The 25,272-nt window shown below is 46.1% G+C and overlaps 2 protein-coding genes across 2 annotated transcripts in view; one reads left to right on the forward strand and one right to left on the reverse strand.

Annotated features, from left to right (window-relative positions):
- The window catches only part of LOC135828885 (fibrillin-3-like), a 136,572-nt gene extending 130,489 nt beyond the window's left edge, over window positions 1–6,083 (forward strand). The window contains exons 24-26 of the mRNA XM_065341315.1: window positions 786–938; window positions 1,753–1,893; window positions 4,098–6,083. Of these exons, the coding sequence (XP_065197387.1) occupies window positions 786–938; window positions 1,753–1,893; window positions 4,098–4,726 (923 nt within the window). The 3' untranslated portion in view covers window positions 4,727–6,083. The remainder of the gene's footprint in view (window positions 1–785; window positions 939–1,752; window positions 1,894–4,097) is intronic.
- Window positions 6,084–6,456: 373 nt separating this feature from the next.
- On the reverse strand, window positions 6,457–24,739 carry LOC135828886 (uncharacterized). Its single transcript, XM_065341316.1, has 15 exons — window positions 24,402–24,739; window positions 23,763–23,828; window positions 20,967–21,240; window positions 20,448–20,577; window positions 19,388–19,487; window positions 17,375–17,577; window positions 16,653–16,812; window positions 15,629–15,745; window positions 13,938–14,045; window positions 13,042–13,133; window positions 12,249–12,413; window positions 10,884–11,006; window positions 9,704–9,864; window positions 8,838–8,979; window positions 6,457–7,184 (listed from the first exon to the last, which is right to left on the reverse strand). Exons 1-15 carry the CDS (start codon window positions 24,445–24,447, stop codon window positions 6,963–6,965), a joined length of 2,109 nt encoding a protein of 702 aa, XP_065197388.1. The 5' UTR covers window positions 24,448–24,739; the 3' UTR covers window positions 6,457–6,962.
- Window positions 24,740–25,272: the final 533 nt, after the last annotated feature.

Here is a 25,272-nt window from a genome sequence, read left to right on the forward strand (position 1 = left end):
CACGCGAAAGTGTGCAGAAGTGTGCTCCAAGTCCAAAAATCACTTTTTTAGCCATGTATTGGGCTGCACGACTTTTGCCAGTACCCTCGTGAGGTTGCAGATATGTGGCTTGATTATTGTAGTTGACGTTGAGTTAATGATTTTGGCAAGTTTGAGTCTTGTCAAGAATTCAGGTAGGATTCAGTACTAGGCAGTAGTGGAACGTGTGTATTAGTCTTTGCCGATTTTTGAGGGTATCCTGGATTTGGTGTGCAGCGCCTGTGACGAGAGCCTGTGAGCCATGGAGCCAAATCGCATATTCACTAGGCCAATACATGTTCACAAAGCTAAAACGTCGTCGGACTGAAATAGGCGATTCACACTGCGGCCAAAATCACGTGTGAACTTGCATTTCCATTGTGATGCAGTCGTGTTTAAAAATGTTAAGCACAATCCCAGATCAAGCAAGTCTGAATCGTAGAAACATGATCACAGTTGGTCGTAGTCTGAATAGCCTAGCCTAGTTATAACGCACGTTTCACTGCCTTCCACATCCACTTTTCTAAGGAAGTTGTGGGTGTCCCTGGCCAGAGAATAACTTGACAGATGAATATGAACTTAATTGCAGCAACACAGCAGATTATGAACGGGGAATCTTGGCTCTTCAATTATTATGTCCTGCTGTATCGTGTGTTTCAAGCCTTTCTGTGCCCATTACGTACGATTAACGAAGAAGATAAATCTCGGAGTTCAGAGGATTTGTGTAGTCATTGTGTATGTCTTGCTTTTATTTGCTACTTGTTCAGTTATCTGTGAAGATGAAAATGAGTGCGTTCCACTAACGGGAGGTGCCTTGCCGTCAGCGGAATGTCCAAATAATAGCAATTGCGCTAACACAATCGGAAGCTACAAATGTATTTGTGTGGATGGATATGAATATGAACAAGGGTTGACTTCAGGTAAGCGTCGGAGACATCTTGTACCGGTATGTCGAAGCGGAAGCAATTTTCTAGTTCTTGACAGTCCACATGTATGAGTATGACATGTGCAAGATTATTCTGCACTATGAAGAGAACTTTCGAGGACGACACTGGCAACGCTATCAAGGGCAGCCGTCCAAGCTTCGTCATGCCTTCCGAGTTTTTAAACATCTCCGTTATTCCATTTTTACACAAAAGAAAGGATCAAGGTATTACAAGTTTCAATATTTTATGTCCACTAACACCAACTAACATCGGATGGTGAGCCAACTAACATACTTGTATTTCCTTGGTCCTCTTCTTTTCGATACATTTATCCTTGCCTCTCCATCCGAGTCCATTATTCCCTTTTATCCAAACACAGAATCTGTACCCATATGCTCTATTTTGAGTACAATTTTGGCTTGGGTCCATAATTGGCCTTTGAAATGACCTCCAATTAGCCTTTGTGCGTAACCATTTTCCATATTTTCGCACCAACGCTATTTCACAATCGGGGAACTTCGGACGGGACTGAGAAAATGTGAGTAATTCACTATACCAATGTCTGCAACCCAAAAGGAAAAGTCAAAAATACCTTTATACAGTAAATTTCGCTAATAACGACTGCGGATATAATGACAATTCGCCACAACCGACAGAATTTCCATGCCCAGCGTGAGTTCCCATCCAACTGTAATACATACTTTGGGCATAAGGACCCGACGCCAATAAGGACACTTTTCTGATGCCCCGCCGAGTGTCGTTATACTCGACGTTGACTGTACCTGTACTGTTTCTATGTTCGCTGTAGGCACACAGTGTACAAACAGCAACGAATGCGATGCGCCCGAGACTCACAACTGCCATGCCAATGCTACATGCATGGATACCAATGGTTCATATACATGTTCTTGCCGAAAAGGCTACACTGGACCTGGAACGAATTGTTCTGGTAAGCGACCGACAAAGAAGAATCCAGTGATGTCTGCATCGATACCCCAGGACCTTCTATGCATGTCTCTAAGAGTAACTATTATTATAATGCTAAACCTAGGGCGTTCTCAATTGGTGCCTCTGCTTGCCTGGATTTGCACGATATGTATAATTATAAGATATGTAATATGTTATCGAATGGTTGCGAGGGCCTTATGGCATATTTTTGCCCCGAGAAGTTAGTATGCCATAAGGCCCGCAGCAACAATGCGATTACAAATTTATCACATGGCCCACAGAGCAGACCATTGGGCTGCTGTTGAAACTAGCCCAAATGCCAACACATTATGACCACAATGTGTATTGATGTGCTATCATTATCAAAACCGGAAAAAATGAAGATATTTCTCCTACACCCTAACAAAAAGTCTGCTACAGGCCATCAGAGAGTATACAGTACTGGAAGACGGAGCCAGAAAAAAAGTGCCGACACGGCATCGTCATAGCAATAGACATGGCAACCACAATGAAACACAGCAGAATCACAATTTCAGTTGAAAATTTAAGAGTGCTACCACGAAGAGTTTCTACATGTATACATGTGCACCAGGAAGTTGTCAAATACAGTACTGCAACAAGTGCAAGTATTTGACGACTCCCTGGTGTGTAATTCTGAGGGCAATTTTCTTCTTTTTTTCCAGCTCCAGATAGCTGTACTTCAAGTATTTTTCATTGCAAAACATTCCTGCATTGTTGTGTTTGTTGTTCAAGCAAAGGTGAAGGCAGAGGACAGATGGACCTGGTAAGAGTTTTGCGCGGCACAGGAAGACCACACACAGGCAGTGACTTTGCGAGGATCTTAAAACGCACGATGCTGAGTTGAACTTGTGTTATTTCAAATAATTGTTTGTGATCACAGTACCACATCGAGCAGAACTGAATCTTATCCACAAGCTTACCGACGGTCAGGCTGCAAACATGACTGAACAAATGATCCTTGCAAGCACCACACGGCAGACGTCCGAGGACATGTCAATTGCCGGGACGTCCATCTCCAAAACGAACGAATCCCATCTTCGTCTCAATGCTACACTGCGGCTCGTAGTAGAGTCATACAGTCTACAGAGTCGTCGTAGTCATGCGATCACTGAAATAAACTATTTTTTGCGGGCAAATAAACTATTTTTTTTCAGGCAATATCGCATATTATTGCCCGCGGTGCGAAAGGTGCTGATTCGCTGGAGTACGGGCAACAATCATGTGCCATGTGATAAACTATTATTATAATTTTCACAGTTTCTAGGAAATTCGTGATGATGCTATTGAAATTCTCGCTCAGGATTTGCTCACTTCAAGCATCTAACCTTTCCTGGCCCATTCCTCGGAGACCGGTTACCTTATAAGTTATACTGCCAGGAATGCACCATCAAACGGAAACCCTGCACTGCCACGTTACACGGGCAATGTTCTGAGCATACAGACCACTTGTGTGGCATACTCAGCTCGGTTTGCTAAACTTTGTGCTTTTGCCCAGCACTTCTATGATAGACACACGACTCTTGAACTATGACCGGGTGTGCGTACATGCAAACTGATCACAGCTGAAAAATATGGTTGAGTTCACCCCTGGATTCTTGAAATACCTGACCACCACATTATGTTTGCTCCCCACACTGGAGCTCGCGCGACGACTTGACTAGACACTTGACTGACTCACGACTGCCATCCAGAGCACATGAGAAGTCCATCGAACCTTCAAATCTGCAAGAAAGCATCACTCCCTGCCCAAGACACAGTGTTACGGGGATTCCCCCGTCATCAGTTTAGCTTGAGTAAGCTGAGGAGGGTTGTCCCTGAAGAGCACCACTTACATTATAGTGTATAATTATAGTGCTCCTCAGCGCACAATCATCACCACGGATACGACTTACAGAGACACTCCGTTTCCAGCGCGAGAAACAGTCAGTCGTGAGTCGTGAGTCAGTCGTGTAAAGTCAAGTCACATCAAGTCGCAACCACTACAACGAACTTTTCGTACCACGTAATTATAAGAACGCGAAATTCTGGAGGGAATTGACGTTTAATCCATGCCCAAGTTAACGGTACAGATTCCTAGTACTGATATGGTGTTATTCCAGTACGAATGCCTATCCAACAGGGCTACATCCATTAAACTGTGTTTCAGACGTGGACTATTCTTTTCTCTCTGCTCTGTTCTACCAGCTCTAATACCCCCTCAGCAGAAGGATGCATCAACTCAGCTAACCTCCATGTCACTCGGACTACTGGCGGTCTTGGCATTTGTGCTTATCGTGGCAGTGGTGCCGTTTGTGCTACTGTATCGTGCCAGGATCACAAAGGGCATGGGAGTCGCACTGGAGCCACAGCTTAACGAGTTGGATCTTGTACGGGTCTGCAACGAGGATCGCTATCAGCCACCGCCTGCAGCTCAGAGTGTTGGTCAGGAAGACCCAACGTCGCAAGGATCGATCCACAAGCAACATGATGAGAAAGATGGGAGCTGTGTGGCTGACAACACAGACGTATCCGCATCAGAAGATGACTTTGCTTATGAATACGTCGGTGCTGTGCAGCAAAGACCCTCGGCGACTCCAGAGGGTGATTTTGTGTACGAAGCAGGTGGTGAGGTGGCGGATATCGCTGAAGCTGATTATGCATACGTGACTGCTTCTCTCCCACCTGATGCTACGCAACAAAGCCCCAAACCACAAGCCACTGAGAGCGATTCCCATGACGTGCAAACGGCAGAAGAGAATACCTATGTCAACGTTAAACCAGGCAACTCCTCTCCGAAGGTCGGGAATGATGGCATTTACGTGAATATGGCTTGATTTCATAATTCTAACACACAAGTCTATCGATTTTGTGCACCATCAATCAAAATTGAATTTCTCTGCAGCACCGAGCCACTCGTCGACTCATTTTTCTCGCAACTGCTCTGCCATACATTCAGTGTCCTGCCAGTACACTTTCCAGAATTCAACACCCTGATCTTTGGGGATACGTGACCGAGATTTGACCGGCATGAATTGTGCAATTTCACACACCTTTCAAATGCATCATTTTGCAGCACAATTATCAGCTTCATCACCAACGTTCCATCTTTTCTTCTCGCTACATTCCTCCACTTGGGAGGTCGATGTGCCAAGTCACCGTCCCATGTTTGTATTGCATACCAAATCTGCTGGTGGCACGCTTGAGCAGATATGAGCAAAACATCTCAACTCGGCTATTTAGTCGCTATTATCATCACGCTGGTGTGCATATCTGCCAAAACATTTAGCACAATTTCCTGAACAATGTGTATCGGATTTAATTGCAAGGTTTTCGATTTCCTATCACTTTTGGAATTTCGCACACATCAGCCAAGAGCGTATCTTTGCCCCAATTACCCGCTCTTACCCATCGCAGAACAAAAGAATATTTTTCTCCTGTGGAAAATTGTCTTCCGAACTTCACACATAATTATACATTTGGAAGTCTTCGTGCCCGACTTCAGTGCTAAAGGTCACACGTTTCCGCAGAAGTGCTGAATGGACACATAAACAATGTTCTGTATTTCCTGATCTCCTTTGGGGTCAGTATTACCTCCTCGTTTGTTATCATGCGCCTTGATCCTTGAAGGGTGGTGGCATTCCTACGGATGCGGAAACTCGGCCTCTAGCCGAGTCTGACGCGAACCGTGAATTTTTTTATCGTTATCATGTTTCTACACTGTACACAAATTCTTCACGGAGTGCTTTGCATGCATGCATGCGTCTTTATGTGTTTGTAATTGTTGCTCGATAATGACACTGCCCCCTTTCCTCGTCTATTAATCCGTGTAAACGTTAGCGCCTATGTAAAGGCTAGTCCTTGTTAGTTTCCATGCTTCTTTTCAGTGATTTTGCTAGGCATCTTAGAACGTCTCTCTTTCATTCTTGTCAGCACCTTTAAAAAAATCTGCTTTCCTAAACATTTCCGCGCATGACAAGGCACACTGGTTGGTCATGATTGCTCGATTTCAAACGTTATTCACTTACAAGTTATTCTGTTTGTGAATGTTGTTGTGTCTGCTTTGCAGGGCATTACTTCAGCAAATCCATAATCTTCTCCTGTTTCATTTTTTCCTTTTCCGTACTGGGTTTTAACCCTTCCACTTTTAAATTTTCTAACTGAAATATCTTCCGAATAAACTTTTCTCACCTATTTTCTGTGCAATGACCGATAGAGACAGTTGAGCAATATGTGCTGCGTGCAATTAAATTCAAACTGCACCTTGTTAGCTGGAGATAAAGGAGACTTCTTCTCCGACCAATACTCCTCAAACGTACATAACGCAGCAACGAAGTATTTTAGCAGCCAGTGTTATTCATATTGCAATTTCAAATTTGGACTTCAAGGAGAATTTCAAAGTATTAGGAAATCAGAGGCCACATGCCACGTATTGCTCTTTTCTCACCGAAACTGAACACTTGCAACCCAGATATGAAAGAAAGAAAAATCATCAGTCACACCACGGGGACTCAAACCAGGGACCTTGCTATTCGCGAGCAATGCTCTAACCAACTGAGCTACAGTATGACTCTTATCCCCAGTGGACTCGCAAAATAATGTTACGGGAATGCATGACGCAAATCCTTGAGCATAAATGGCAATGCGTAATTGTCCCCTACGTATATAAAATTCAGAGCGGCTCAATATCGATCGTAGACATTGTCTCCAAATGACACACTTTGCACCAGTTCCATATCAACGAAAACACAGTTTGTTCAGCCCAATAAAAACATCAGGTCATGTCAGTATCATCCATACAGCACAGCCTAGAGTTTAGAATTTCAAGTGAAATAATTCAAATATCCATTAGTTAAGGAAATGGATAAAAGAGAAGTAACTGAAAGCAAAAATGCTTTGTATGCTGTGATTAAAGAGTCATTCTGTATATAGAGCTAGAATGGTGGGTTTGTCGGTAAGCGCTCCGGTATCAGACATGCTTCGAAACAGAAGTATACTGTGTGAAGTACAATGCGAGATGTTTAAAAAATCCCATTCTTCCAACATCATCGGCTAGTCTGGCACAGTCACATCTTACAGTTCGTCACCGGGCCTGCGAATACCTCGGCGCTCCCCACCTGACCCGCGTGACTGTTCCTCCATCTGTCTCTCGCGCTCAATTCGCTGCTGGTCCTGCTCCAGCCCCCACTGGGTCTGTGGCAGTTCGTCAATCCACTTGTTGTAAACGGCATCAAGGACGTAGCTGTGAGTGTTGAACCACCAATTGACAGCGATGTTGCGATCAAAGGAGGTCACCTGCAGCAGGAAAATGTACACAGAGGGATAGCACAATGCATGAAAGTGTCACAATGTTTAGATATGATATCCTGCTTTTAACCTTTCGTGACCCCATTAATCGATATCGATCGATTGGTATACACTATACAGTGGCACTAAAAATAATTTCAATCACTGCTACTGCTTAAAAGCACATACCGGTACCCTAGCTTTTCGCACTGAAGATTCGCCTTGCTGCTTTGGGCAACTAATTGGAGCCAGGATGTGAAAATAGTACTTTCCCACATGTTTAGACATAAAATAGTACTTTCGATGCCATGTCTTTGGCCATAAAGTAGTTTATCACTCCCTTAGTATTGACTCACATAGATTTTTGCCATACCTAAGCAGTCAAATATTCCTGCATATTTCACTCCTTAAGGCTATATTGACTGCTTATATTTGACTGCTTAGGGGTTGCGCAGTTGAACGGTGCCTAGTGCAGCATTGTCACTGCATGAGTAGGTGGTGGTGCAACGGTTGTGCAATCATAAAACCGGGATTCATGAGGTTATCGTTCTGGAATTTGAAATACGGACTGTTTGTCGTGATAAATCTAATATTGACTTCGTACTTGGTCAGTATAGGAAATAAAACCTCGTAAAAGACATCGGCTTCGCCTCGGTCTTTTACTCGGCTTTTATTTCCTATATTGACCTCGTACTCAGTCAATATTAGATACATATTCACTTCACTACAGTCCATTCATAAAAAGATGACCTCTGGCTCCGGCGAGCTTTCGTATCTGTCGATTTTTCGTCGTTTTATCGTACATAGAGCAGTGCCGCGAAATTTTAGGTTAGAAAAAGGTCCGAAATAGGTACCTCAAGTGATGTTCGAACCGGACAATGCAGTGATGCAAGTGGTGTGAAATGGATTGGATTTTCTTGCCACCATTCCCAATTCAGTGCTTTATATTTTTATTTTTTACTAGAGCTTACAAGACCAACTTGGCCGAAATCCTATTCCTGTTATTGTTTGCTTTTCGGAGAAATGGACTTCAGAAACAAAATTGCAAGAGCATTTCATGGGGGATTGCACAAAAAAGATTGTAAAAAACTTCAAATTTGACCCATTTATAGCCAAAATCTAGGATATCGTATTTCCTGAATGGACTGTACACTATGCTACACCTGCTGTTTGACATTTCTATAGAGTATCCTGGCTGGTAATTGCAGATGTCATTGCCCTTGAATGCATAGGTTCTCCGGGTGTTAGCGGCCATCCTGTGTTCCCTTGGGAACGGACCGGAGGATCTACTTTTTCATGCAAGTTGCACTGAAGTTTCATTATAGATTTATAAGGGCAAGTGGAATCAACTAGTGAAAGGGTAGCTTGTAAGGTAAAACAAACACATGTACAAGCGCACATACCTACACAGACACACACACACTCATATCCATATGCATATACACATACAAAGATAACACACACGCACACACATACACATACACACACACACACACACACATACACATACACACCCAACACACACACACACACACATATACATACACACCCACAAACATGCACACACACACACACACACACACACACACACACACACACACACACACGCACGCACACACACACACACACACACACACACACACAAACATACATGATGCTTACCTCGTGCCACCAGTACGCCGGCAAGAAGAATAGATCGCCAGCTTCCAGGGTCACCGTCAGCGAGCTTGCCTGCGCAAACTCCGGGAAGTCAGGCTGGTTACGGTTGGAGGCGTTGCGTACTTGACTGGTGACTGCCGTGTTCCTGTGGTAAATACAGATATGGTGTACCATACATTAGTGATGTGCATGGGTAGTCAGGTCCCTATGCTACCCGAGAGGACCTCAGGTAGACGGGTTCAGAATAGTACCCGAAAACCCGAAGTCGCAGATGATCATGTACTGTGCACGCGTGCAGACTCTGCACATCTACCCATTGTGTAAGAGAAGGGGTGCATCGTGGTGTTACCACGGAAACATTACCAGATCGAGTACCCGTGCTACCCTTGGAAAACTACCCGAACCCGATACCCGAAGAAATGTTACCCGACTCAGCTCTAGCATAGATACATAGATACACACACACACACACACACACACACACACACACACACACACACACACACACACACACACACACACACACAGGAGATGAGGCAAGAGAAAATTGTGAGAGTTGTATGGCGTTGCTCAACGAAATCGGATGGTGGGAGTCAAGTACTCGCTGGTCACTGTGCAACCCATGGGATGAACTGGACATACTTGTGTATGACCAAATTTCAGTGAAGAGCTTTGCACCATTTTACAACTCGCCCGGGTCAAATGAAAACCGATGTAATTGAAAGTGAATTGAGGGTAAAATCAGGAAATGTCGAGAGGAGAGATGGTATCGCTTCTAACGCAAGCACCGGCTTGGAATTCTGCCGGTATTCACAAAACACAATGGCCATTTCTTCGAATAGGGCATATTTCCCATCGACTTGACTTACTTATTCTGCACCAATGGATAGAGGAAGTTGCTCATTCCCGGCTCGAAGATGCGGATATGCTTTCTGCCGGCCACCATGCACATGACATTTTCAGAGTTATCGAAGTGTACTGGTGTCACCTGATCTCCACCACCCATCCACACGAATGCATCTTCCAGGTGCTGTGAAGGGCATAAAGAACACATGATAAACAGTTCTTTTTTCTTCACCATCAGTCAAAACATGAATGCATCTTTACTATAAGTCAAAACATGAAATTTTTTCGACTGATTCAAGAAAGAGCCATGCACAGAAGTAAAAAGAACACATGCATAATAAATATGTGCACTTACACCTGCCGAACAGTGAATCGATATTAGCGAACGGGCTATGTTAGAAACATTCGCAAACGATCACATAGGCACATGTGTACACCCCCCCCCCTCGCACACACACACACACACACACACACACACACACACACACACATGCACACACGCACACACACACACACACATACACATGCACACGCATCCACACACTTGAGTAAGCCCCCCCCCCCCCCCCCCCCCACACACACACACACACATCCACACACACACATACACATGAACACAATACACACACATGCACACATACACACACATACCTCTCCCCCCTCCCCCCCCCCCCCCATACACACACACGAACATACACACAGACAGACAGACACACACACCTTTGACCTTGACCTTTGACGCCCATCGCCGGAGGCGATGATAGCAATGCTACGGCAGAAGCCATAGCAACTTGTGCTGGGATTGCACCATTCAACAGCTTGCAAGGCTGAAGAATTGACCGTCACTATTCAGCCTGGTCTACACCATACAGCTATTTTGAAGTGACTTTTTCTGGCCAGTGAATCCCTATTTTTGGTCTTTTTCTTTTTTTTCTTTCTTTCTTTTTTTTCCCACACACACATCACACCACATACTCCGGCATGCACTGGCTGTTGGTAACCACCCAGGAGAATGAAAGAAAAGTCAGGAAGAGTCTGAGAAAGAGAAGAAAGACGTGTGTGACCATAATCGTCGGGAATCGAACCCGCAACCTATCGATTGGAAATCGCTGCACATACCACTGCACCATATGGGACACACACACACACACACACACACACACACACACACACACACACACACCAACACACTCACAAACATACCAAGAACTTGGTGAACGGTGGTTGTTTGACATCATCCCGGATTTTGGACTTGGTACCATCCTCTGACTGCAGTGGATGCTGTGCAAGGTACAAGTTCTTCTTCCTGTTCGGATCACGATATGTCTGTGATAATGACCATGGCAGAAAGAAGAAAAACAGAACGACAACATTTCAAGTACAGCTACTGGTGATCATATCACCTCGCAGGTATTAGACAGCAGAGTTGTCCGGTTCGATAGAGTGCTCAATGCAGGAGCAGAGCAGTATCACTCACACAGTTGCCTGAAGATTGCCATCTGGGATGAAGCGTATAGTTACAACAAACCAAACTCGTGGTACTCTGTGACTAGTGTGGCCTGGCATGTATTAAGACTCTTCAGGTTTGCGACATATACTGCACAGTGGTGCACCCACAGGGTCGAGTCTGACATTAACTGGACGCCCATGGAGCTATGAAGCCGAGACCTCTGGTCGGCTGAGACTAATGGGCTCCACCACCGCACTCCATCATTCACCTCGGCGTCTGGGGATATGTGGATTTTGTAGAAAGAAAAAAAAAGAAGAAAAAACAGCCAGCCCAGAAACTGTAGTCCCGACTAAGAGCTTGGAACTAGTGCAACAGACAGTAAACAACTCTGATAGGATGTTTGTACTTTGTGGCACTCAGATTCCCTCACAAATCCTAAGCTGAGCACAGTCAGACCTCGCTCAACCGCACACATCCGTCTTCCACAAAAATTATCCGGATAGGCGAGGGAACCGGATAACCGAACTCCGGTTATGTTGAATGCATCACGTATGCTGTAAATCCGTAACCAGCTATTTTCTTCCGGGTGGCGAGGGATCCGGATAAAAGAGGACCGGGTAAGCGAGGGCTGCCCGTGACACCAACTGTAGGCATATCCAGCTTTATGTGATGGGGAAGTTCAGCGAAGTGAAAACCGCTCTTTCCCGGTGCAACTGCGTCTGCACAAGTGCATCACAGCCAAAGGGATCCTGAGGGGGCCTGACCGGATAGTCAGTTTTAGATCCTGATGTAAACTAACATGACCGGCTATAAAACATCTCGAGTACTCACATTCACATCCAGAGTTTCTTTAGCGTCACGCCTGAAAGGCTAAAGGCTAACACTGACCTGATGCAGTACCCACGGAAACAGTTTCTGATTGGTCCGGCCATACCCTAGTCTTTTATACTTTGTGTATGATACGGCGGGTATACACATGACCTCCTCAGCAGTAACACATGTTGGTGGCCAAACAATTGGTCCGGCCATGGCCTAGGCAACCGACTGGACGGGTTGGTTGACCGGACGGGTTCTGTCAGGTCTGTTAGATGCAACTGAGCAAATGCAAATGTACTTACCGACAAGAAATCTCCGACGGTCGATTCGGTCATGTCGTGCTTCTTTCCGTAGAAGTAGAAGATGTTGTCTGGAGCGTGTGTTACCATAGTCTGGTCATTACCAACCTTGGACATCAGATACTCGTCAGTCCACTTCTCGTATGCCGGCCACGACTTTATACCACCCTGAACGAGAAAGCATGACCAGTCAAGTAGAGAACATCACCTACTGGGAAATATTATTGTTATGCCGAGTATGTTGCACGACCCAATGCATGGCAGACTGTGCATTGAGGAGGAGTAACTTACTGCATTATCCGGAGTATAAGCCGAAATTTGAAAACTTCACCAACGAAACGGGGTGTCCGGCTTATAGTCTGATGATCAAATTCACAGAGGTTTGTATTTCGTGACAAAGGAGGGGGGGGGGGGAGGTGCGGCTTATACTCTAGTGCGGCTTTTACTTCGGACAATACGCTTTACGTAAAGGATAACGGAGCAGAACCAACAGCGTCATTGGCTTGCGCAAAACACAGAGTGTGTAATGTTCAGACACAGCTGTGGTATTATTGTGTACGCAGCTTATGTCATGCTCTGGGATTCGCATTCGAATGCATGAACACATACCGAGCATGCTGCTTCCGGAGGGTTGTACTTTTACAAATCCTTGTCGTGAACACTTTGGAGTTTTGTCAGTATGTGACTGCAACTTCCCAACTATCAAAGGGTGCTGGAAAAGTGCTCCATGCCGTGTTCCGTTCACATGTGCTCTGTACAGTAACACGAACACGACAGTGATGCCAATCCAACTTACCCGCACAACAAACGGACGACCCTGGGAAAGGAAGTCGCGGAAGAACGCAGTCGGATCCAGCCGAGATATATCCACTTCCTGAACTTTTTCAACTGCAACAACAGACGATCATGATGAGCCACAGAAAATATCATTGTTGCTGTATCAAAGAGGAATACGACCAGCATAGTTCTCTTCGACAGTCATGCTGCTTAGAGTTTCTTTCGTAATCAACTTCGTCTTTAAGGCGGCCATCCCGAGTTGAAAAGCAGATAAATAAACGCTCTGTGCTTCGCTGCTATATGCTCTGCGGGAGAGTTCACCATGCACAAATTTCCACCTACGCTCTTGTGAACAAGAATGGAGGGGGGGGCATTTTTACAGGGCTGGAACATCCGTGGTCTGTGGGTAGGATCACAGAAATTGCCTTGCGAGCCTTTTCCGCTCCTGCAGTGCCCTATAACTGAATAGAGATTCATTCTTCTTGGAGAAAGCGAGTTTACATTGTGTTCCTAAATTTCTAGCCAGTGGTATCGTGGATGCAGCCACGGTGCCATCGTTTGGAAATTTAGGAGCGCAATCAGTAACGAAAGTTGTTGTTGTTGTTGTTGTTTTATTTTACTTCATGAGATTTACAGGCAAGGATGCCTTCTCACCGGCCACGGGCCAGTTCCTAGAAATGATGAAGAAGTGAAGATTGTTCAAAAATGACCATAATGGCGGAATAAATAAATAATGCCGTCATAGCATCACTCACACAACAACGACACAACCAAGCCCTTTTCTGCCGTTACTCAGAGTTCCGTGTTCAGAAACACTCATCGGACAGCATCATACAACTGTCCGATTTCTGTAGTAGATTGATAGCCGGCTCAGTTCATTCCAACCCCCCCCCCCCCCCCCCCCCGAGATCTTACAGTGCTTCCGCGGATGTAGATACTTCATCTGCAGCTTGCCTTCCGTTCTCTTACTCGCGCTGCTGTCAACAACGGAGAGTTTGCCACGGGACTGACTCTTCATGGCATCTGGTGTAGGGGAAAGACAACACAAACGTGCACATAAAACACGCACATGCACACATGTGCAATCGCAAACATATTCACGCACGAAGGAATGCAAGCAAGCATGCAAATATGTATACCCCCCCCCCCCCCCGACACACACACAAACACACGAATCCACACACATAGACATATACACATTCATGCACATGCACACACACATACAAGCCATGTACCGTGTATTCTCCTGTCGCAAGAGAAGCACGCAGAGGTGTAAATGCGCTGGTAAGTCGGTGAGGACAAGGTGCAGAAAGAGGATTCATAGCAGCAGGGTATCCAGTATGCACTTACCCCCGCCCCTGGTGAAGGTAATATTTGATACTAGTTTGGGTGGCTAAACCAGAGTATATAATATAAATATATATAAGCTTCACTATCACCATTGATTACCCAAGAGTTACTATAGCCAGAAGTCGTCCATGGTTAACAGAACTGTATACTTCAAATTGAAAGTATGAACCCTGAAACCAATAATAGTGGCAGGTACAACATTACACCTTGAAGCAGCCGAACCCGTTGGCAACAGACTCAACACTACCTGGCATAAGTGCACCAACCAACCGAACTAGCTGACACGCACACCACACACACGCAGACAGACATACACACCACACACACACACACACACACACACACACACACTAGGTAAGTTATGAAGCCGAGACCCCTGGTCGGCTGAGCTTAACCCTTTCAGTGACAGGCCAGATGCACGCGGTTGGCCGTGCCATTTTCATGAAAAATCTGATTTTTTCACGATCGCGGACGGCTATGTCCGCATCCGAGTCACCGCCTTCACTATCGCAGCTCCAGTCATCACTGTCCGAGTCCATCATGGACTGGAGGACCTCTTCAGTCGACATGCGGCGCTCGCCGTTTCTGAGTGACAGCTAGAGAGACCTAAAGTACGTTCCGTCGCTCTAATTGTTTCTCAATCGAAATATGTTCTTCGCGCTTGCGCTGTGAATGTACGCCCCCGCGCCCATACTTACTCAAACACGGTGAGTGAGGTCTTATTCAGTAGGGGAAAACCTCTAGTTTCCCCTCGAAGAGCCACAATCGGCCAAGCTAGATCGTAGTGCATGGCCAGTGAGATGTACAGCGCCGGCAACTGAAATCCGACCCCCCTAGCGTCTCGTACGAATCGCTAACGCGGCTAGCGCACCGCTGGGGTGGTCGGATTTCAGTTGCCATTACTGTAGTAGTGCGCACTACAAGGACGAGATATCTCGTCCTTGGCCAATCGCGTGGGGCTCTGTAGGGCGAGTTATCTCGTCCTTGGCACTGAAAGGGTTAATGTGCCCCACCACCACAATCCATTATTCACCCCAGTGTCTGGAGATAATGTGAATTTTGTAGGCAAAACACACACACACAGAGGCACCCGCAAAACACACACAAACAAACATACGACTATGCTCAAGCAAGTCTACCAAAAAAGGTGAATTTGAACAATTTGCACAAACATGTCCTCATGTCATCCTACTTAAATACATATGCATGTGCTGAGAATATGAAATCAAAACGTTGCAGTTTAGTATTGTACTCACGCATGGTGGACGACATCTTTGTTGCCCGGCAAAAGACTTCGTCGCGCTCCGATTCCGAGTGCCGTTTGCCGGCCGCCCAAACCCAGTTAGCATGCTGACTGATGTCGATGCGAACTCCTGCATAGCCAGCAATAAAACAGAAAAAGAGAAGACAACTCCGTTTGTGAAATACACCTTGTTATAGATGTACGGTAGAACCTGTAACTAAAGACCACCCTGACTAGCGCCCAGCCTGGCGCTACAGACCACTTCGCCAGGAAAGGACGGTCTCACATTCATATGTGGTTGTGCAGTGCAAACCTCTAACTAAGGACCACCTGCCACTAAAGACTGCTTTCTCTGGCCCCAAGGGGTGGTCGTTAGCCACAGGTTTTATTGTAGATCGATACAAAAGTCTGCATTACCAGGAATCAAACAGCAAAAGGAGAGACGTTACAGTGTATACGTACACTTCTGACCTATAGGCAAGACACCCGAGCAGAAAATGGCAGCAAAGTATGGGGAAATACATGTGGAGTGCCAGGAACCACAAGCCAGAGACGTTGGGAGTTACTCAAGATTTGTTGTGTTACACAGAATATGGGGGGGGGGGGGTACCGGAGAATGGCCCTGGGATATTTTTTCAACCTATTGTGGACGGCATGTGCAGCTTTCAATCATAAAATGATATGATTGAAACGTTGCAAGACTTTGATCGATCTGACACTCGGTCATTTCTAGCGTAACATCGAGGAATGCAATTCAGTAAAACCTGTCAATGAGACCACTCTGATAAAGCAATCAGCTGCGTAAGAAGACCACTATGAATCAAACCAAGAGACATTAGTTCGAGTCAAATATCCAAGGATAAAGACACCACCTGTACACAGAGACCACATTTGACGGTGCCTTGATAGGTCACCATAGACAGGCTTCACTGTATGGAGATCAAAGTGAAAACTATGAACAATATTTTCTAGGGAGCTCTGAGCCATTTTCGCACTAAGTGGAAGATGAGAAACTTGAGTGCACATGCACGTCCCACCTTTCTCTGATTGGTCCGTATAGTGGCCTTCTACGACGCTGGCCGCTTTCCACCGGGAGTCATCAAACGACTCCCTCATCCAATCCTTCTCCTCTCCGTCCTGGAGACTGCGACGGCACTTCCACATCTGATTGGACACACCGCCAGGTGGAAATGGTGTCTGCAGCACAAGAAGGAGAAACAAAAGAGAGGTTTTGTGATGGCTCGTTTTTATAATATACTAGTAGAAGGGCCAACAGTAGGCCAACAGTAGGCCAACAGTAGGCCAACAGTAGGCCAACAGTAGGCCAACAGTAGGCCAACAGTAGGCCAACAGTAGGCCAACAGTAGGCCAACAGTAGGCCAACAGTAGGCCAACAGTAGGCCAACAGTAGGCCAACAGTATGCCAACAGTATGCCAACAGTAGGCCAACAGTAGGCCAACAGTAGGCCAACAGTAGGCCAACAGTAGGCCAACAGTAGGCCAACAGTAGGCCAACAGTAGGCCAACAGTAGGCCAACAGTAGGCCAACACACTACAACCATGCTCAAAGAAATCGTATGAATAGAGAATAAATAACAACATTTCACAGCTCGCATAAGACTCGGCTAGAGACCGAGTTTCCCATCTTTAGGACCACCCCCCCCCCCCCTTCCTCAACTTGAAGTCGTGATATTCCGTCGGGGCAGCACTCACAGCGCAGTCGCACGCTCTTGGGGGTCATGCACTCTTCCCACATTACCTGCAACGAAGCCAGTATTCCCGGAGATCTGCTGGAACCCGCTCCGCTCGCCTCACCGTCTTGCCATGCATGGACAGCTAGGAGATGGTTGGACCTGCCAGGCATAGCAAACCTATACGTTTGCTCCCAATCAGAACCGTTTCCAAGGAGACGGCCGTCACCATAAGCCGTGAAATGCGAGTCGACTGATATGGAGAGAACATCTGGAAACCCAAGGAAAAGGTCAAACCAACACAATGCGAGACTGTGCACATCAGCAAAATGTGTACCCATTATAATTATGGGCCACAACCAGCTAAAACTTAGGGTGAAAAATTTCAAATTTTGTTTTCCTCCAGAAAACAGTTCTTGGGACCTTACTTGACCTCTTGAAGGTGATACAGGGCAGAAAAGTAGTCTACAAGTGCCCCAAACTCCGCTTTCAAAATATGTACTTTGAAATAGAAATTGACAGTTTTCTCACAGTCTGACACAAAGAGACAAACTATTACTTAGTGGCTTTTGTGGCGGAGCACAATACAACGAAACTAAAGATGTTGACACCGACTTGAGCATGTCAACGACATCAGTTCAAAGGCATGGCCCAAGTTCTTCCTGGAAAGCAACACGATGCACTGGGCGGCGTTGCACTTGCATACTCTTTCGATTCTGGCAGTGACACTTTCGATCATCGCCTGCGTTTCCGAGACTGCGTCAGACGCCTCATGAGAGCTGAACGCAAGTAACGTCGTAAGGCAGCCTGTTCGCCGGAAAAAATGATTATGTACTAGCCCATAACTTGTGCCTCTTCGCTACTGGAGACGACGGGGACGATTCAGCTTCGCTGTCGACATCAACATCAATGAGATCCCAACAAATTGTCAGCGTCGCTCTGCAGACCCGCCGCCGCGGACTTGCAGACACCGGAACAAACCTGGGCCATGCACAGCGATTGTCTGGCCCTGCGAGCTGCTCTAGTATCACTAGATGCGGACATTGTGAGTCTTTGCTCGCCAGCTACTTGAAGTAGAACGCCAAACAAGTGTTTGAACAAAATTTGAGAAGATGATCGCCACATCATGAATCATTTGAATGAAGTGCAGAGTGAACGCGCTCCAAAAAAACATTTTTTTCATTTCGTCAATTCCCAACTTTTTTACGAAACCCCAAAGACATGTTTTAGCTGATCGCGGCCCATATATCAACACCTGGTGAGCGTTGTGTGCAAGCATACCGAGACCTTTGGTCGGAGGAGTCCACAACGCCCCACCTACACAGCTGCACTAATGGATACTAGTAGTCAGCCCCGACTCAATAGTTGTTTGTTCTATCAATTCTCGACAGGGTTTGTGTTCTTTGTAAAAAAAAACACACACACATACACACAGACAGGACGCAGCTTTTCCCGTTTGCGTCTTTCCCTAAAACCAGTGCACACAGAGCTTCATGAATCTTTGTCGCAACTAGGTGCCTTGTGTGTGAGATAGGTCTGTTCGCATGAACCTTGAGTCAAGACCCTGTGGAGAACATTGCGGAGAGAAAATACCAGACGCTGGAGCTTTTCGCTGCACAATGGGCAACCAGAGTGCCGACAACGCGTTGCCTGCAGCTTACGCAAAGCTGCGCGATGGCTGTGTGCGGGTGCGAGGTTCACAATGGTTAGCGGGTAAGCCAGAGATGAGCAGTAAATGAAACATGAAGAATCTCATCCTACGAATCGGGTCGAACATTATCCCATCATAGGCTTATGCAGTATACTCTCGGTAGGTGGAGTACACTCTGGCCAGGGACTCATAGAGAGCCCAATACCCTTGCAAAAGACACATTCTTTGGTATGTTGACGTAATTGAGCGCACCATGTTCCCGTTCTGCACTCGCGATACAGCACGTAATTTGTCACGCAGATCTGCGAGAGACACTAGAGCACGGGGGTGTCGGAGCCAATCCCGGCCGGCCCGATTTTAAGCACGACCAATGCCTTGTCCTATCTTTCGCATCGCAGTTCAGATTCAGCCGTTCAGTATGATGTCTTACCTGGGTCATGTGATACCCAGCCTCTGCACAGAACTGTGTGACTAGGCTGGGTTGTGTTGGCCCAGATCCACTTGGCTGAACTGCTGATGTCCATCAATACCTGGACAAGGGCGGAGTAAAGAAAAAGAAGACACAAATAATTGCATAGGAGACAGGGCTCTACGAAAATACAAAGATTGTAAAAATATTGGTTGGGTAATGTAACGCGAACATTTCAGTAGGGTTCCATTGGACCATTGGACGCCCATCGCCAGAGGCGATGATAGCGATGCTACAGCAGAAGCCATGAACGCACGTGTATACACACACACAAATGCACGCACACACAGACACAGACACACATGCACACGCACACGCACACACACAAACACACAAACACATGTACACACACACGCACACACACACACACACACACACACACACACACACACACGCGCGCGCGCGCAGACACATGTACACACACGCACGCACACACGCAACTCTTTTGCGTATGTGTGTACACGTATGCAGTCCGTGCTGGGAACTAGGATCGTACCGAGACCTGAAAAGAGCTTCCATGACGGCGACAGTTCATACTGTACAGTACGGACTTCTGTTGTGATAGGTGAAAAAGGAACTTGGGTCATGAAATAAGCTCCGCTTTCCTCGTTCGACAGCATTTCCCTTGTTGCGGTGAGTTCTATATGGCAGACTATCCGTGCATGAAAATCGTCAGGTCTGAACAGGATTCCGCTTTACGCAGGGTCCGGTAAATCAAGCTTTTAATGGTCGTGCTAACCCAACCGTGCACAAGTGTATGCGCACACACAGTCTCACATGCACATGCGTATACACGCACACACACACACACACACACACACACACACACACACACACACATACACAGACAACCACACCCACACACGTACACACACACACACATACACGCAACCACGCACATGCACTCATACCCACACGCAAGCACCCGCACAACCCCCCCCCCCCCCCCCCCCCCCCCCTGCCCCACACACACCCATGAACACGGTGACACAAACACACACAATACAAACTTCAAGCTTACGTCCCAAGGCTTCTGGCCATGGTTTCCTAAAACAGTGGCCGTAGGCCAGTGAGAGTCGTCGTACTGCGGGTGAAACCACTTGCGACCCGTGCTTTTTTCCTTCAGTCGGCGCATTGCACCGCTGCCATGCCTGTCCAAGTGTATTACAATGCGTACACAGATGAGCATACACAACACACAGCCGCACACAAACATAAACACATGCACACACACACATACACACACACACACACACACACACACACACACACACACGCACACGCATTATACAAGACCTGTCAAAACAGCCCTCTGCATGGGCAAAATTGAACATTTGAAGATAGGAGTCTGAAGAAGACGTTGAACAGTCTCTCCTGGGATGACAACTACACCATAGCTCAGTGGTAGAGCATCGCTGGCATCAAGCGTAGTTCTCTGGTCTAATTCCTGGTAGTGACAGTCATAATTAAGACTTTCCCTTTTAAACTTACTGAACTAACGAATATCTGTAGTAGGATTGAAATTGTGTGTATGTTTTACCTGCATCTCCATGTGGCATCGGTCGTCGCAAATTCCTGTGTTCTCGTGTGCTGCTCCAGCGACGCTATGATGCCCAATGGTGGCCGCTCGCCGCTGCGGAACTGTGGTGGAGTCATGACGATGGCTATCAGGTGAGAGCTGCGCACCTCCAGTCGCAAGCTGTTGCTGTCGCCCGCCTCAAACATGGTGTCCGTCGTCATGTACTGCTGCCGCTTGCCGTCCGCGTACACTGCAAAGTCCTTGTGTTCGGCGTAGCCACCTACGAACAGTACATCTGACAAGCACAGCAGAAGAAAGCAGTAAACTCCATGTGCATCGACTTGGAACAGTACATATGACACACAGAACAAGAAATCAGTGAACTACATACACCTTTTTTTATCTTTTTAATGTTTATTTGAAGTCAGATAGCTCAACAGTACAGAAGTACAACTACAAAGAGTACCGAATAGAAGGCCCCGAGAACGGGAAACCAAAAAAAACAAAACAAAAACAGTAACACCAATTTACTGATTATGCACATTGCTTGAAAGCAAATCACAAACATCTGAGACACATAACCAGAAAACAGTAAAATATATTCAACTAGGAATAGTACATCTGGCAACACAACCAGAAAGCAATGAGCTACAAGCACCAAGGTAGAGTACATTCGTCACACGTAACCAGAAAGCAGCGAACTACAGCAACTTTGAACAGATATCTGACACGTACAACCCGGAAGCAATGAACGACACACGCCTACTAACAGTACATCTGGTACATAGAACAAGAAAGCAATGAGGCACACTCAGCTAGCTATGAACACTACACCTGATGTACACACAACCAGACAGCAGTAAACTACGGTCAAACCTGGCAAGACGACCTCTCTGATCAGGTGACAACCTACCCAAGAAGACCACTACAACTATGGTCAATGGGTATCATGGCCAGCAATCGAGGACATCTGAGAGTTGTAATTTTTGTACTCCTCCGAGGTGTGATTTTTGGCGTGCTGGGCCAAGCACAAGGAAGCCATCCACAAAAAAACTGCAGAAAATGGTTGTTGTTTGATTCTTTGGTGTAATCTTTGTTTCTAGTCGAAGCTAGTTGCTGTTTGGAGCAGAAACGCTGAAATTGACTATTTTCTGCATGTACTCATACATGTACTCATGTACTCAGTCATGCAGTCTCACTCGTATTTTAGCTCTTTTCTGGAATGGATGCTGCTCTGCGCCCCTTGGTGAACATTTCCTGCGCTCGTGGAGCAGCTGAAAAGGACCACTGATATGTCTGGTTCCTGGTTTGGAAGTGGAGAGTCGACTTTTGTGCCTTGAAAAAGGAGTAGAGAGCGATAAAGGTACGTCTGTGGCTTATTTTTGAGTGCTCCTCGTACATTTTTGATCGTGATAGAAATTCTCAGACCAAAGTCAGACCAAAGTCAGCGCGATGATGGCCGTACTGTTTTCTTGTGGATTTTTTAGTTGTTTCATCTCGTATCTATGTCAGTATCGTGATGGTGAAGTGGAGAGGGTGATTTTCTTCCTCTAGGCTTCGTTCGGCCGGCTTTGCTTCGTCCTCGTTGAAAAGTGATCCTGAAAAAAAGGTCGATTCGAAAAATTATGTTGATTTTGAATGTACGTGATGACATGCGATTGCTGGCTATGATCATCTTCAGTTACTCTATTTCTGTGTACATTATATGAACGGTCAAAATTTACGCCACCGACACATTCACCGGTTGTCCAGCCATTTGAAAGTAATAAGTTTACGACTCCTTGTTGTTCATCGGAAGATTTAGAGTACCTTAAATAGCGTTGATCCACCCCACCCCTCGGTGTTGTTTTGAGGCTGGGCTTCCAGGAGAGTATAGGGGCAGGCGGTTAGATCAGGGCTGCCATGTTCAGTATGATGTCCATATACACTGCTGGCAACTGATATCCGACCCCCCCGCGCCACCCAGGGGGTCGGATTTCAGTTGCCAGCACTGTATACGGACGATCAGTCTTGTCGTGCAGTACTGCGTACAGTATCATGCGCAGACATACAGCACTGGCATGGTTTGCGTACAACAGTGCATGCATGCATCGGTTCAACATCGCACTTTGACATATTGATACAGCTAAAGCTGCATCACAGATACAAATTCGGCCGGGAATTAGAGACGGGGCGGATCTACGGTGCTTTACGGTGAATTCAATAGTTACAACGTATCATGGTGTCCAAACACAGGTGGTCTTCTGGAGCAAGGGTTGTTTAGCACGGCTGACGACTTGCGACAAATCCAGTGTGGGGGGTTGTCATGTAAATAAAATTATCGTCCCTGTTCCAGAGGGAACTCCCGATAGTCACTACCAGCCAGAAGGTCCAGGGGCAGAAAAAAAACATACTTTCCACACATACAACATCTGTATCTGCGCCTTCATCCTTGAAGGGTGATGGCATTCCTACAGATGCGGAAAACTCGTCTTCGGCCGAGTCTCACGCAAACCGTGACATTTTGTTTACACATATAAGTTGTAACAAAGGCTACGTACATGTAATTAAATATTCGACGAGGAGACAACAATTATGGCAATAAGGAGGACGAGCTGAAGTGACATTTGGATTACTTTATCAATGAAATCGTGTGCTGAAGTCACGATTTCATATTAAATATAGTAATCCAAATGTCACTTCAGCTCGTCCTCCTAATTGCTATATTACATGCAATTACACAGCCTTTCATCTCCGTGGTATGTGTACACTGCTCTGCATATTTCTACATTGAGCACTTTGCTTCAAGCTACCTTGACCGGCGCGTTAGTAACTCACCTGCTAGGTTGTCTTGCTGAGGCTTCTCAACAATCTCCTCGTCAGCATTGCCCTGGCTGAGAAGGCCTGCAGGCGCAAGAACACATTCCACTTTTCATTACTTTCCGTGAAAACGTTCAAGACTCGCAGTTGGTATTGGACTCAGTGATGTGATCGCATAACCTTTCATAAACGCGAAAGGGAGAGGGGAATCAGTGTTGCAACTCCGAATTCGACGTATTACTACGATCCTCGGGCAACCTTTCATAAATACATCTCAGTTGATGACTTTCCCGTTTGGAAATGACTTAGGTTGAACAGTCGTGTTTGTTGCCTGTCAAGTTCATGTTTGTTTTTGTTTTGTTTGTTTGAATTTCTTGTTTTAGGAAACACAGCCCCATGCGTGTGATCTGTCGTGTTGAGTGACTGAGCATTCTAAAGCCACTGGACTATGCATTCATCGGTGGTCACTTCCACGTCCCTAACCCTTGCATTGATCGTAACGCCGAGTAAATTATTCCATACCAGGAGACTTGAACCCAAACAAAAATTATCGTAACCATGCGAAATTTATGTACTTTCATCTCAATGCATACAATTTTCTTTGCAACTAGACGACCACGAAATTCTACAAAGTGTACACAACCGTCGACCGCTTACCTTCCAGTACCCAAACGACAAGTAGCGCTCGAAGTAGAGAAGCCATCTCTCGAACACTTGAATCAGTTCCGATACCAGCTCCGCGTAGTCACTTGAAATCTAACCGACCGTTACTATGCTAAGCAGATCGCAGATTACATGCAAACACTGGGCTGGAATGCTCGCTCCCCGACACTTCGCCACTCCAAAGGACTGAAAATAATTGTAATTATTATAGTAATTGAAGTCGTAGAAGCTTTGATGAGGCGAAGGGAGGTGAACTAACGTTAGAGCTGTGCAAACTGCGTTGAATGACTCTCCTCCGCTCCCCACACCAACCAGTGCCCAGCCTCCAGTACTCCAGAAGTAGTAGAGTCCTGCAGGCTGCAGCGAAGCTACTGCATGCACTCGACCGGATTTTGGGGTCGCGTAGGCTCTGTGAGTTCACGTGAACCGAGCAGGCGGCCACGGCCTACATGACTACACGTCATGACGTCAAGTTCGAAGTTTGTAATACCGGTATTTTAGTGCATTAAATTTTCACTGATGGCATGAAGCATTGAAGGGGAAAGCCACTTGGCAAATGGACGCCTGTCAATGAACTATTACTCGGCCGACCTACACTAACTAACGTTACTTTTACTGTGTATGATGAGCTAAACAATTGGGATCCTTTTAAAAGTCCATTGGCGTAGCAATTAGGACTTCCAGATGAATGACTGACAGTAAAACTTGATTTCTGTCTGAAGCACAGGAGAAGAACGCGGAGCAGAACACTCGGGCAAACCTGCATGAATGCTGAGTACACGTTGTTTTCTTGAATTCAGCTGTACTACGGTAGTACCATCACTTTGAGCTAGGCGAATGAAACCTTCGCTCTAAGATCACCACA

Source organism: Sycon ciliatum, chromosome 12 (assembly GCF_964019385.1).
Source record: "Sycon ciliatum chromosome 12, ocSycCili1.1, whole genome shotgun sequence".
Taxonomy (NCBI): domain Eukaryota; kingdom Metazoa; phylum Porifera; class Calcarea; order Leucosolenida; family Sycettidae; genus Sycon; species Sycon ciliatum.